Consider the following 14,218-nt stretch of genomic DNA (forward strand, 5'->3'; position numbering starts at 1 on the left):
GACAACGAAGCTGCCATTAGTTATTGTTAGCTTCTATGCTAGCGGACATCTAACTAATTTAACTATGAAAACCTAACGAACACAATACAACAATAGCATAACTACGCTCCTCTTAACTTACTGTTTCTTATAATGTGCTTTACAACTCGCTCACCTTGGGAAAAAAAGTTTAAACCAATGAGTTTATATCTGGTTGCTCTTAGTACAGCTACTGTTGGCTTGTCACTCATTCAACTGATATGCTAGCGTGAGAACTACAGCAGTGAGAGCTCGTGAAAAAAAAACGCTGGAACGAGCAGCCCCCTCCGTTGGCCCAAACCCAGCACAACCACACTTCTATAAATATACTGTATGATTAGCTCAAAATTACAAAGTTTAACATATATCTTGCATTCTCCTCCTCTTGAAAAATGGTGTCCCGATATTACAACTATACAGGTAAATTATACTGTACCTTCAACTACTTGTTGGCATTGCACAGGGAACCCAAAAATGACCAATTCAACTATACCACTTACACTCAGTGGCCAGTTTATTAGGTACACACATCTAGGACCTGGTCGGACACCCCTTTGCCTCTAGAACAGCATGAATTCTTCGGGGCATGGACATGTTGCACAATTGGTATCAAAGGAACCTAACATGTGCCAGGAAAACATCCCCTACACCATTACGCCACCAGCCTGTACCGTTGACAACAGGCAGGATGGGGCCTTACTCATGCTGCTTACGCCAAATCCTCACTGCCATCAGCATGATGCAACAGGAACTGGGATTTGTTGGCAGTGCTTGACTAAGTCCTGAGCGTGGTACCAGCACCTCTAATTTTGGCGGAATTGCGTACCGTCTCCTCTATAAAACAAAGTAGCGTATCGCCTTCCCAGATTCACACACCGAGGCAATAAAGGTTGATCAAACCAGAATGACGGCGAGATCTGCATTGAACGAGTGGAATCACTTCTCCTGTGCAGTGTTCCATCTGGTTTGATCTCAATTTTTTTTCTCCATTCTCTGAGCAGAGCTCTCGCTTCACTGTGTGAATACATTTGCACTTGGCCTCTGGTTTCTTATCTTGTACTCAAACACTTTTCCAATCACTGGGTCTTTGTGTTGAGTCTCCCGTGTCTCATCTCTGGAGATTGGCTGTGCTGAGTAGTGTCTCGTTCTTGGATGGCGTTGAATGTGATAGAGCTGAACAGTGGAGTAGGCTCTTCTTGCTGCTTTGTAGCACTGGCAGTGTCCTGACTTACTCCCTCTGTACACTGTGTCATGAACGTCTCCGTATCCAATGGCATCCTTGATTGGCTATCTGCGTTTCCATTTGCCTTAGCAGGTCTGTACTTTATGGTGGAGTTGAAATCAGCCAATTCAGCAACCCACCTCTGTCCTGTTGCATTCAACTTAGTGGTGGTCAGCGCCACTGCTTTCATTTCTTTACATTCACAACAGTAAGTTAGCAGCTTGCCATAGCCTACTTGTAAATCATTTGTAAATAATGACTTTGTATTTCCTCTTATGGTGAATAAAAGGTTGGCTGCGCAATGTTGTTAGCCAATGTTCTGTTAATTATATGAGCTGGCTGGACAAAGAAAACCATTATTAATTAATTAAGCAGGTCCTAAGAAACATAAGACCAATACAATTTATTTTCAAAAGAATAGAATAGCATATTTTGAGTTTAATTTGGTCAGAAATTATGTATTTCTAAAATAGACATACTTTTCCCACACAACTTGAGTGTCACAAACATGTGGAACCACTGTCCTATAACAGAAAAGTTGTATTTTAAAACAGAGCCCATGTCCTCATTTTTGGAATTACCTGGATTTCTGCATAAATTGGTCATAAAATTTGATCTGATCTTTATCTAAGTCACAACAATAGACAAACACAGTCTAATAACATACACAATAACACATTGAACACACCGTGTAAACATTCACAGTGCAGGGTGGGAAAAGTATGTGAACCCTTGGATTTAATAACTGGTTGACCCTCCTTTGGCAGCAATAAACTCAACCAAACATTTTCTGTAGTTGCGGATCAGACTTGCACAACGGTCAGGAGGAATTTTGGACCATTTCTCTTTACAAAACTGTTTCAGTTCAGCAATATTCTTAGGATGTCTGGTATGAACCGCTTTCGAGGTCATGCCACAGCATTTTAAATCGGGTTGAGGTCAGGACTCTGACTGAACCACTCCAGAAGGTGTATTTTCTTGTGTTGAAGCCATTCTGTTGTTGATTTACTAATGTGTTTTGGGTCGTTGTCATGTTGCATCACCCAACTTCTGTCGAGCTTCAATTTGTGGACAGATAGCCTTACATTCTCCTGCAAAATGTCTTGATAAACTTAGGAATTAATTTTACCGTCGATGATAGCAAGCTGTCCAGGCCCTGAGGCAGCAAAGCAGCCCCAAACCGTGATACTTTACATTTGGGGTGAGGTTTTGATATTGGTGTGCTGGGCTTTTTTTCTCCACACATAGTGTTGTGTGTTCCTTCCAAACAACTCAACTTTAGTTTAATCTGTCCACTGAATATTTTTGCCAGAAGCGCTGTGGAACATCCAGGTGCTCTTTTGCCAACTTCAGATGTGGAGCAATGTTTTATTTGGACAGCAGTGCCTTCTTCCATGGTGTCCTCCCATGAACACCATTCATGTTTAGTGTTTTACATATCGTAGACTCATCAACAGAGATGTTAACATGTTCCAGAGATTTCTGTAAGTTAACTGACACTAGGATTCTTCTTAACCTCATTGGACATTCTGCACTGTGCTCTTGCAGTCATCTTTGCAGGGCGGCCACTCCTAGGGAGAGTAGCAACAGTGCTGAACTTTCTCCATTTATAGACAATTTGTCTTACCGTGGTCTGATGAACATCAAGGCTTTTAGAGATACTTTTGTAACCCTTTCCAGCTTTATGCAAGTCAACAATTCTTAATCTTAGGTTTTCTGAGATCTCTTTTGTTCAAGGCAGTCCAGTGTCCTTTTGCCCATCTTAATCTTTTCTTTTTATTGGCCAGTCTGATATAAGGCTTTTTCTTTGCAACTCTGCCTAGAAGGCCAGAATCCCAGAGTCACCTCTTCACTGTTGACGTTGAGACTGTTGTTTTGCGGGTACTATTTAATGAAGCTGCCAGTTGAGGACTTGTGAGGCATCTGTTTCTCAAACTAGACATTAATGTACTTGTGCTCTTGCTCAGTTGTGCACCGGGGCCTCCCACTCCTCTTTCTATTCTGGTTAGGGCCAGTTTGTGCTGTTCTGTGAAGGGAGTAGTGGCAATTTCTCGCATGGAATAGCCTTCATTTCTCAGGACAAGAATAGACTGACGAGTTTCCGAAGAAAGTTCTATGTTTCTGGCCATTTTGAGCCTGTAATCGAATCCACAAATGCTGATGCTCCAGATACTCAACTAGTCTAAAGAAGGCCAGTTTTATTGCTTCTTTAATCAGAAAAACAGTTTTCAGCTGTGCTAACATAATTGCAAAAGGGTTTTCTAATGATCAATTAGTCTTTTAAAATGATAAACTTGGATTAGCTAACACAATGTGCCATTGGAACACAGGAGTGATGGTTGCTGATAATGGGCCTCTGTACGCCTATGTAGATATTCCATTAAAAAATCTGCCATTTCCAGCTACAATAGTCATTTCCAGCATTAACAATGTCTACACTGTATTTCTGATCATTTTTATGTTATTTTAAAAAAGGACAAAAAATGTGCTTAAAAAATAAAATAAAAATTCTAAGTGACCCCAAACTTTTGAACGGTAGTGTATGTACAGTATGTATGTTGAGCAATGACAGTGAGTGTTGTGCACCACTGACTGTTATGGAAACAACAATGGTGGTGCGTGTGTGTGTGGCGCGGGGAGGGCAGCGTGGAGCGTCTCTCCCTGGCACCAACCATGGCACTGCACTGTGCTCATGGAGGCTTTTCAGCTTGAGAGCTTTTCAGATAAACTGCTCTTTCTCTATTTTCTCTCTCTCCATCCATCACACTCTCTATTTTTCTCCCTTTCACTTTCTCTCCTTTTTATCTATTTTCTCTCCCTCTCTTTCTGTCTCCCTCTCTCGCTACACAATGACTGCCATTCACAGGCATTCTTGAAGAACAAAAAAGTGCTCTGAAGAAAAACGTGTCAAATGCCATGGAAGGCAGTTGGGATTTCTGCTTGACATTCACTCGGACCCAGAGTCAGGTTGCTGCGTGTCAACTGTGGGTTCACTGGTTTCCACCCCCTGTTTGTGGGACATGGGGATGGAGGAGGGAGTGGAGGGGGGAAACCTGGCCCGGTGCCTGGTAGGAAGAAAGCGAGATGCATGAAGATGGAGACTGGCGAAATATCACTGAGGTCATTACCATAGTTGGGCCATTACACCTTTGGTGGTCTGACAAAGCACACCCCTCACCTGCTTAAAATTCACGAGTTGTGTTAACTCATATGGAGCCTTGATCTGAGTGAGTTTGAAAGATTTATATCTGAATTGGATGTAGTATGGAGAAAAAGCTAATAATTTCTCTCTTTTCCTCTTTAACTTCTCTGTTAAAACAGTCCCAGTCAGTGTGGTATGTCTGTCAGTGTGACAGTCTGAGCTGCCCTTGTTGCCCTCATGAATGGGCTAATGTTGTGAATGGCTGGCTGCAGCAGCTAACAGGGCATGTATTGTTGTAGCTCTGTCATCATGGCTGCCAGGGGGAGACTTGTGTTGTTGTTGTTGTCAGAAGTTGTTAAGTGAACCTGACTAGCTAGCTGGTGGCTAGCTGGTGTTAGTGCACTTAGCATCAGTTGGCCGTGGCTGGAGACTTTTTGAAGTGCTCTCCCGCAGTCCTCTTTTGTCCTGAGTGACTCCTTCCTCTCCTCTGAAACAGCGCCCATATATGGTCATGCCTGGGAGAAGCACGGTCTGACTCTGTTATTCAGTTTCTCTCCCCTTCAACGCCAACATTAGCTGAACCCTGCTCTTTTAAATGAATGGAAAAGTTCTCGACCCACCTGACCTCTTTCCTTAATAATAACACTCAGCCAAAGAAGCTAAATAAAGATAACTTCTAAATAGACTACAAGTTCCCCTGTAACTAACCACCACAAGACTTCATTTGTGTTGTCTAGAAAACGACAACATATCAGACTGCTGAATGCTATGGCTGTAAATACGACGTTTCCCACACAATGAGCCAGTCTTTTAGCTTCCACATGTTCTTTTATTGCATAAAACCATCCCATTTTCAGATACATCTCTTAAGTTATATTTTATCCAAATTTAGACAGCCTTTTACTTTGCTAAATATCAAAACAAAAAATAAGCTCTACCTCCAATGAATTCAGCCCTGTCTCTAACAGCGCAAATAAACCCAGCTCACGTTTGTCTCTCTGCGCTGAGGTTCTTTGATATGTACCCTATTTTAGTTTCCCTCCACACTGTCCTGTTTAGGCTCATCGTCTTCCAGGGAATGCTTTGTGACACAACTCTCTTTGGTTGGGTTTGTTACATCAGGATGTAGTGTAGGAACTTGATTCCTCTCCCTTTTGGCCCAGACAGGACAAACTTAACCCTCAGGAGGTTTGCTGTTGTGTGTGTGTGTGTGTGTGTGTGTGTGTGTGTGTGTGTGTGTGTGTGTGTGTGTGTCTGCGTGTGTGGGCTGGCCTTGTGGAATGTTGTGTGTCAGGGGGGGGCCAGGGCCGGGCTGTCCTGTGATGTCACAGCCTACTGCTTCAGAAGAGCTGTCAGATAAATAGATGAGAGGGGGAAAGAAGGGGTGGAGGAGAGGATAGAAGGAGAGAGGGTTTGGATAGGAGAGTGATCTGACCTGGCAGAGGGAAAAGTACAGAGCAGAACATGTTGTACTGCTGTTGGAAGGGTCAGCTTGTGTACCGCTATTCTCCACTTACCCCCTTTAGCAGTGTGCACACAAATTGTCAGAACAGGGCCGAATTAGGAGTGATGAATTGGAAGGTGGAGCGAGGGATTCTTTTTCCCCCCACAGAACCAAAGAGAAACCACACTTTAAGCCCGTACCAACCTCACATATGAAGCCATACAAACCCACAGGAAACGATAATGTCTTTTCAATTCAAGTAACTTTTGACAAAATTACACTTTATTCTACAGTGCGCATTTTGACTCTACCAAACAAGTGGTGACGCCTGTTCATAAACATCCTGGGCTTAGGAAGTCTGCTCCCCACATCAGTCAGTAGCTGGAGAGGAGGAGCCTCTGTGTCTGACAATCAGCTCCGCCTTAAAACTAGCAACCAACGCCCATCAACACCTTGCCAAAAACCGATGACCTGCCTGGTGTGTTGCCATGGTGACCGCCTGTTGTTCCACCCCTCACCGTTGACCGCTGCAGTGCAGTGAAAAGGGGGCAGGATTAGTGGGTTGATACCTCCCATGAATCCTCCCAGTGGTTGCATCTGAAGTCAAGGTCACAAGACTTTGGCTGGCAGGCTGTCTGTGCGCATGTCTATCGTGTAGACTTTTCCATAACGGGCTGTAAGGCGATCCCCTCCAGTGTTGCGGTGTGGTAGTGTCTGGCTGTGGTGTCTGGTGTGATGCTCTCCTCTCCTATATTGGGCCTTTCAGTCGCTTCTCTGTCAGCTGATACAACACAGACCTGCAAACACGTCAGCACCGCTCTGAGGGATAGGTGGAGCGTGTGTGTGGCAGATCTGAGAGCAACACACACAGACGTACGTACACACACACACAGACAGACACACACCCCTCTGACCCCAGCCGCCTCAGGTTTCATCCTCACTGGTGTGCGTGTGTGTGTGTATGTGCTGGAAGTCAGAAGGGGTGTGTCTATATTTTTCAGATTGAGACCCCCTCTAAATCAAACAGATCAGACTGCTGAATGCTATGGCTACTAATAATAACACCTCTTGGCTTCTTGTTAACGTGACTCTCTTTGGGATACGAGATATATTATCTGATGGGCTTAGATCACTTTTTCATGTGTGTTTTGGAGGAGAACAGTGAATGTCTATACAGCTGGTTTAAGGTCTCGGTGCAGAAATAGCCAGGTCGTACAAAGTACCAGTCGACAGTGCAAGTGGTGCTAGGCAGTGTCTCAGTAACTTGTCGGAATCTCTCTGCCCATACCTATGCCTCATCCGTAGTCTGCCATTAAATAGCTAGCAATGCAAAAAGGAGTACATGTTTAGAAAGGGGTTTGGCAATAAATCCATTGTGCATGTCTTCTTTTCAAATGCATGCTATGATAACCATTTCTCTTAGTTATAACTGAAGAAATCTAGTTGTTTTCTCAAATGTATGATGAATTGCGCCCATTGTTCAATGAACCTTTTTCATTTAGAATGGTTTAGGGACACCTTTGTCTACATGTAGCTGACTAAATGAATGTGACCCGGTTATTTCATGTTAATTAACAACCACAGCCAGTGCTTTTGTTACTAGTGTTAGTAGGCCTTTCTGTAGCGATCATAATATGAGAAGAGACACTTACACAGTCCCAGCCCAGGCCTCACTTATTCTGAATGGCTGGCGTTGTGGAGGCACTCTGCATACTGTCAGTCTATTGGGACCACTGTGTTGACACAACCCAGGCCCTCATATCAAATCCAATTTTATTTGTCACATGCTTCATAAACAATGGGTGTAAACTAGGGCTGTTGCTGTGACCGGCTGTTGCGGTCGGTCACGAGTCATGAAGGCAGTCAAATTCCACATGACCGTTTAGTCACGGTAATTAGGCTTCTCCAAGCTCTGATGCTGCTACTGGTCATTAGTAGCCTAGTAAACTTGCTAACTGCCTGGTACTCAGCAAAAATCTAATCAAACACTTCATGAGAGTCCATGAGCTCATGTTGCGCAACATTTCTATAGGCTATGCAATTGTGGGAGAACAGAGTGATGGCCGCTAATAAAAAGAGGAGGATCCCATCAGCGTTCTATAGGCTAGGCCTACTATATTTATTTCTCAACTTTCCTAATATTAAGCACATTGCTTCTCTTTACAACAGGAGTATAGTCTACCTGGCTGGCATGAAAATGAACCAAGTGCATAGATGACATGTATTTTTTCCCACTGCCCCTGTTTCCCCTATTTCGAGACCGGTGCATGATAAATGGTCCATTCTAAATCATAACTAATTTCACACATATTATGTAGTATATGTAATGACAAAACTAAATCAAGAATAGTCTGATGGGTGACAATATTAGCCTATCACTTGTGAATTCTATATTATCACTAGTGAATAATGCCCAGTGTAAGAAACAATGCCTTTCTTTTGCAGCTTTTTCTAATCATAGTCACACACCTGATGTAGCCTAGCCCATAGACCTATATGTTTAATAAGGTTTTATATTGTCGGGTTCACCTAGGGGGTCATAAAAAGGGTTGTACCCAAATGTTTGATGTATTAGAAAAACATGTATTATGCTTATGTTTTATTAATAGAAGGGGAGGGGTTAAAAGACCCCTCCCTCCTTACATTTATAGGGTTTTAGACTACTGATTAACAATAGATATAGTCATTGTAGAAGTTTAGTATTGTTCTACATTTGTATTTTAGTTCTCTCTCTCTCTCTGCCTCATTATAAAGAGGCCCTTAGACAGAACTCTGCAGGGGAGTGAAGGAGATAAGACTAGGTAAACATTCCACAATGGGTCAACTTTGGGGGAAGGGGACATTTACTGCTAAGTGTTTAAAGGCCCTGTTTATACAGCTTTGTAGGCATGGTTTTGGTCCCAGGAGTAGAGGATGATGATATAGGCAGTGACGTCACCAGGGCGCGACTTAGGGCAGTGACATCACCAGGGCGTGACTTAGGGTTTAATGAAACCACTGGAGACCCATTGGTGGGGGCAGAACTTACTCAGAAACATGCGTGCTATGTTCCTGTTTGTCAACTTCTGTCTGCAATTGCATTAATAAAGGTTTTGAATGATTTAATTAAAGATATTGTCATAATGCTAATTTCACCAATGATTGACAAAGAAGGACGCAAGGAACAAACCCTAACAGTATCATAATTAAAGGGGCCAAATAACTTCTTGAAATTAAGCACATTCATCCGCCTTAAAATCATTTGGAGAAAATATTTATATTTTATTCAGCTTCGTTCAATTGTATTCTTCATACTATAAAATAATACCACGGATTTATAAGCAAATCTTGTGTGCTAAATGAACTAGTATAGCCCACAGCCATTTGGCATAGCCACATCAGGACCTAACATAAGGACAAATCAGAGTATGCTATTATTTTCTTCTGAAATAGACTACATTTTCTTCATATCATGCTTCTTTAGACCTGTCTAAAATAAATAAAGGATTTATTGTGAAGGTGTAGGCTATATTACATAGATTTAATAGACATTTAAAAATGTCTAATAAATCCATGTGTGGAAGCCAGGAGATACTAAATGTGTTTATATTAATTAACGGTCAATTACCATGAGACCGACAATTATTTGCTTGACAATCACTGGCTGACAACATTTTGTGACTGCCACAGCCCTAGTGTAGACTAACTGTGATATGCTTACTTACGGGTCCTTTTCTAACAATGCAGAGTTTAAGATAGTGCCATGAGAAATAAATGCACAGTGAATAACAATAACGAGTAAAAAATAACATGGTTATATACAGGCAGTACCAGTATTTACCATATTTACCCTGTTTGGCTGTTTCATGAAAACCTCACCCTCGGGACATTGGGCCAGACTGACTCACCATGTGTTCCTGTTGTGGTTATAAACACAGATTTGAAAAGTAAGTAAAAGGAAGTAGGGTTGCGTGCTCGGGGGTAGTAGGGGGTACCTGCTTAGTATAGTGTTGTGCCTGCGCTCGTATCCTGAACTGGACTAGTTCACTGTCCCCCCACCACCTCCCCCACTCCACCTCCCTCCAGTCGTCACTTCAGCCTTGGTAGTACTGCACTCTGACTTCTGAGTAGCAATAAAGGAACACCCTCACATACAAAATGTAGGTCTGTTGCACCTGGCAGAAAAGTGAATTGTCACCACAGATGATATGGGGACACATTCAAAGCGAAATTTGTCAGATGTTTTTAGACCTTTTAGGGTAGTCTGTCAAGACAGAACCACAACCAATGTCGTGGGATGTGGTTTCATCTTGACATTACTCTACTTTTGAGGTTTGGAAACATCTGACAAAGTTCCATTGACGAGGGAAATGTGCGTTTTAAGTTCTAGCACACTCTGCCATCAAATCTAACTGTCTCTCTCTGTGTCTCTGTGTGTCTTTGTCAGTGCGGGGATGTCGCCCAGGGAAGATCGTGCAGATGTCAGAGGCTGAGGTGAGAGGCCTCTGCATAAAGTCCAGAGAGATCTTCCTCAGCCAGCCCATCCTGTTGGAATTGGAGGCTCCCCTCAAAATCTGTGGTAGGTGGTGATGAGGATGGTGATGGTGGCTGATGATGAGTTGTCCAGTTCAAAACCTATTATTAATTCATTGGCCTCTGTGGATGGATAGGCTATGGTAGTTAAGTAACCCCCCGCCCCTCAGGTGACATCCACGGCCAGTACACAGACCTGCTGCGGCTCTTTGAGTACGGGGGCTTCCCGCCCGAAGCCAACTACCTGTTCCTGGGGGACTACGTGGACCGAGGCAAGCAGTCCCTGGAAACCATCTGTTTACTGCTGGCTTACAAGATCAAATACCCTGAGAACTTCTTCCTCCTCAGGGGCAACCACGAGTGTGCTTCCATAAACCGCATCTATGGCTTCTATGATGAGTGTGAGTAGTATGCATGCGTGCACACACACACTCTGCGCGCGCACACACACACACACACACACACACACACACACACACACACACACACACACACACACACACACACACACACACACACACACACACACACACACACACACACATCAATACATTGCTTCATGCACTTGTTAGTGTATCATACAAGTAATTGAGCTAAATACCCACCCGGCACACACGCTAATTCATGTTTATTTGCCATTCAACACATACAGCCTCTGTGACGAGTAAAGTTGCAAATGAATACACTTGCACACACTGTCTCACATGAGTCTAGAAGACCCCAGATGATTGTATGAAGTATATTTAAACTTCATCTCTTAATGTTTCTCTAGGTAAGCGCAGATTCAACATAAAGCTGTGGAAGACATTTACTGACTGCTTCAACTGCCTTCCCATCGCTGCCATCGTAGATGAGAAAATCTTCTGTTGCCATGGAGGTACTGCTGGAAGAGCTGTCACTCAAACTCCCTGTCTATGAATGATATGGTTGTTAAAAGAGCATGGAGAGTTTTGTCTTGCTCAGAAAGTGAATATGAAAGTTGATGTAGCGTTAGAATGATTACATACTACATAGTTATTATATATACTGTAACTATTTGATACCTAACGCAAGCAGGCATTAGACATGAGTCATGACTATGATTAAGTGAAATAAAGAGTTAAAGGCTCTGTGCACAGCAGTGCCTCTCCTACAACGTGCTGGTCCTGGCAGGGAAACTAACCTTGAAAGTGTGTGTGGTTTTTATGCGTTTTGGATGACTGAGTGCTGTTGTCTCTGTCTCTGCACTCCTCTGTCTCCTACCAGGCCTCTCTCCAGACCTGCAGTCTATGGAGCAGATCCGTCGTATCATGAGACCCACAGACGTCCCTGACACCGGTAGGTCCACATGCACACAGATGGATGGATGCACATGTACATACACATATACGGAACAAAAATATGAAACGCAACATGCAGCAATTTTAAAAGCTTTTACTGAGTTACATTTCAAATCACGAAATCAGTCAATTGAAATAAATTCATTAGGCTCTAATCTATGGATTTCACATGACTGGGAATACAGATATGCATCAGTTGGTCACAGATACCTTAAAAGAAGTGGGCCTCACAATGGGCCTCAGGATCTCATCACGGTATCTCTGTGCATTCAAATTGTACACACACAAACACACAGAGATATATTTTACTGTCCTTTCTCAGACCTAAAATAGATTTCTATTCAGAATCCTATTTCTCCTAACCCTAAACAACCCTTATCCTAACCCTAAACAACCACTTATCCTAACCTAAACCTAACCCCTAAACAACTCCTAACCTAACCCCTAAACCTAACCCCTAACCCTAATTGTAACACTAAACCTAAGCCTAAAATAGCCTTTGTCCTTGTGTGGGCCTGCGAAATGTCCCCACGAGGATAGTAATACACACACACACTCCTCTCCAAGCTGTTTACAATAACATGTGTCATATCCTTTAGCGGACAGTAGGGGTCATCCCAGATTGTACTGATTTTGGGCAGTTTAGCTAATTCTTTGTTAAAGAGTTTCTGATTCTCCAAACCAAATGAATATTGACATTACCATTTAGATGAGTTGTTTAAACATCACTTTAACGACTGTATGTGATCAACCCATTGTTATGTCAATACAGTAGACCTATGTATAGTTACATCTAAATAAGGTTCTCAGAATCATTGAATAAGTCACAGAAAACCCAAGGGATCTAGTATCTGCTCATCAGACCTTTCTAGCAAACATCTCCTTATATGGGAGTGATGTGAACTACTGGACCGTAAGGCCATTTTACACGTCTCAGATCCTGTTATGGTTGTGTGTGTGTGTGTGTGTGTGTGTGTGTGTGTGTGTGTGTGTGTGTGTGTGTGTGTGTGTGTGTGTGTGTGTGTGTTCCAGGGTTGCTGTGCGATTTGCTGTGGTCGGACCCAGACAAAGATGTTCAGGGTTGGGGGGAGAACGACCGCGGGGTCTCGTTCACGTTTGGGGCTGATGTGGTCAGCAAGTTCCTCAACCGCCACGATCTGGACCTCATCTGCAGAGCCCACCAGGTACTGTAACAATCAACTGACCTGTCATTGTAGTCGAAACAAGACATTAGAGAAGTCCAGTACATCCACCCAAACCCTGCTACACACACAATTGACAGCTCCAGTTCCTATAAACCTAAAGTATCAAATCTTAAAACACTTCTCCATTGCTGTTGAGATACTTAACAATTTTTCTTTTGACTTCTCTGATTACGTTGGTAACCAGTTTATAACAGCAATAAGGTACCTCAGGTGTTTGTGGTATATGGCCAATATACCACGGCTAAGGGCTGTGTCCAGGCACTCTGCATTGCGTTGTGCATAAGAACAGCCCTTAGCCGTGGTATAGTGGCCATTTAAACATCGGGTGGGTCTAATCCTGAATGTTGTTTTGGTTAAAACCGCATTCCAGCCGGTGTCTATTCCACAAGTTACCACCGGCTAAATCTATGACTTTAAAATGCCTATTTACTCTGTTCCATCTGACTGCGCAATCCACTGTCTCATCAGCCCAGCCAGGCACTTTATAAACTTGATCTCCACTATAAAAAGCATCTAGACATTATCTCACATTTCTTTTAGACTAACAACACCTCCTCAGGCCTTAATGGCTAAGGGCTGTGTCCAGGCACTCCGCGTCGCATTGTGCATAAGAACAGCCCTTAGCCATATACCACAAACCTCCTTATCGCTTATTGCTTAATTATAGCTACACACTGATATAGTTACACTTCATGACTTCGATGGTCCACTCCACTGATGTGCTGACTGTGTGTCTCCCCCCACTCCACTGATGTGCTGACTGTGTGTCTCCCCCCACTCCACTGATGTGCTGTGTGTGTCTCCCCCCACTCCACTGATGTGCTGACTGTGTGTGTCTCCCCCCACTCCACTGATGTGCTGACTGTGTGTGTCTCCCCCCACTCCACTGATGTGCTGACTGTGTGTGTCTCCCCCCACTCCACTGATGTGCTGACTGTGTGTGTCTCCCCCCACTCCACTGATGTGCTGACTGTGTGTGTCTCCCCCCACTCCACTGATGTGCTGACTGTGTGTGTCTCCCCCCACTCCACTGATGTGCTGACTGTGTGTGTCTCCCCCCACTCCACTGATGTGCTGACTGTGTGTGTCTCCCCCCACTCCACTGATGTGCTGACTGTGTGTCTCCCCCCACTCCACTGATGTGCTGACTGTGTGTCTCCCCAGGTGGTGGAGGATGGCTATGAGTTCTTTGCCAAGCGGCAGCTGGTGACTCTGTTCTCAGCTCCTAACTACTGTGGAGAGTTTGACAATGCCGGCGGCATGATGAGTGTTGACGAGACCCTGATGTGCTCCTTTCAGGTAACGTTACTAATGTAACGTCGGTATAATATCACTAGTGTCAATGCAACCACTGAC

General features: G+C 43.6%; 1 protein-coding gene across 1 annotated transcript in view; it reads left to right on the forward strand.

Moving 5' to 3' along the window:
- The window catches only part of LOC120049603 (serine/threonine-protein phosphatase PP1-beta catalytic subunit-like), a 39,009-nt gene that overhangs the window by 23,818 nt on the left and 973 nt on the right, over nt 1-14,218 (forward strand). Inside the window, exons 2-7 of the mRNA XM_038995899.1 lie at nt 10,253-10,384; nt 10,509-10,739; nt 11,111-11,215; nt 11,584-11,655; nt 12,690-12,841; nt 14,027-14,161. Of these exons, the coding sequence (XP_038851827.1) occupies nt 10,253-10,384; nt 10,509-10,739; nt 11,111-11,215; nt 11,584-11,655; nt 12,690-12,841; nt 14,027-14,161 (827 nt within the window). The remainder of the gene's footprint in view (nt 1-10,252; nt 10,385-10,508; nt 10,740-11,110; nt 11,216-11,583; nt 11,656-12,689; nt 12,842-14,026; nt 14,162-14,218) is intronic.

Source organism: Salvelinus namaycush, chromosome 6 (assembly GCF_016432855.1).
Source record: "Salvelinus namaycush isolate Seneca chromosome 6, SaNama_1.0, whole genome shotgun sequence".
Classification (NCBI taxonomy): domain Eukaryota; kingdom Metazoa; phylum Chordata; class Actinopteri; order Salmoniformes; family Salmonidae; genus Salvelinus; species Salvelinus namaycush.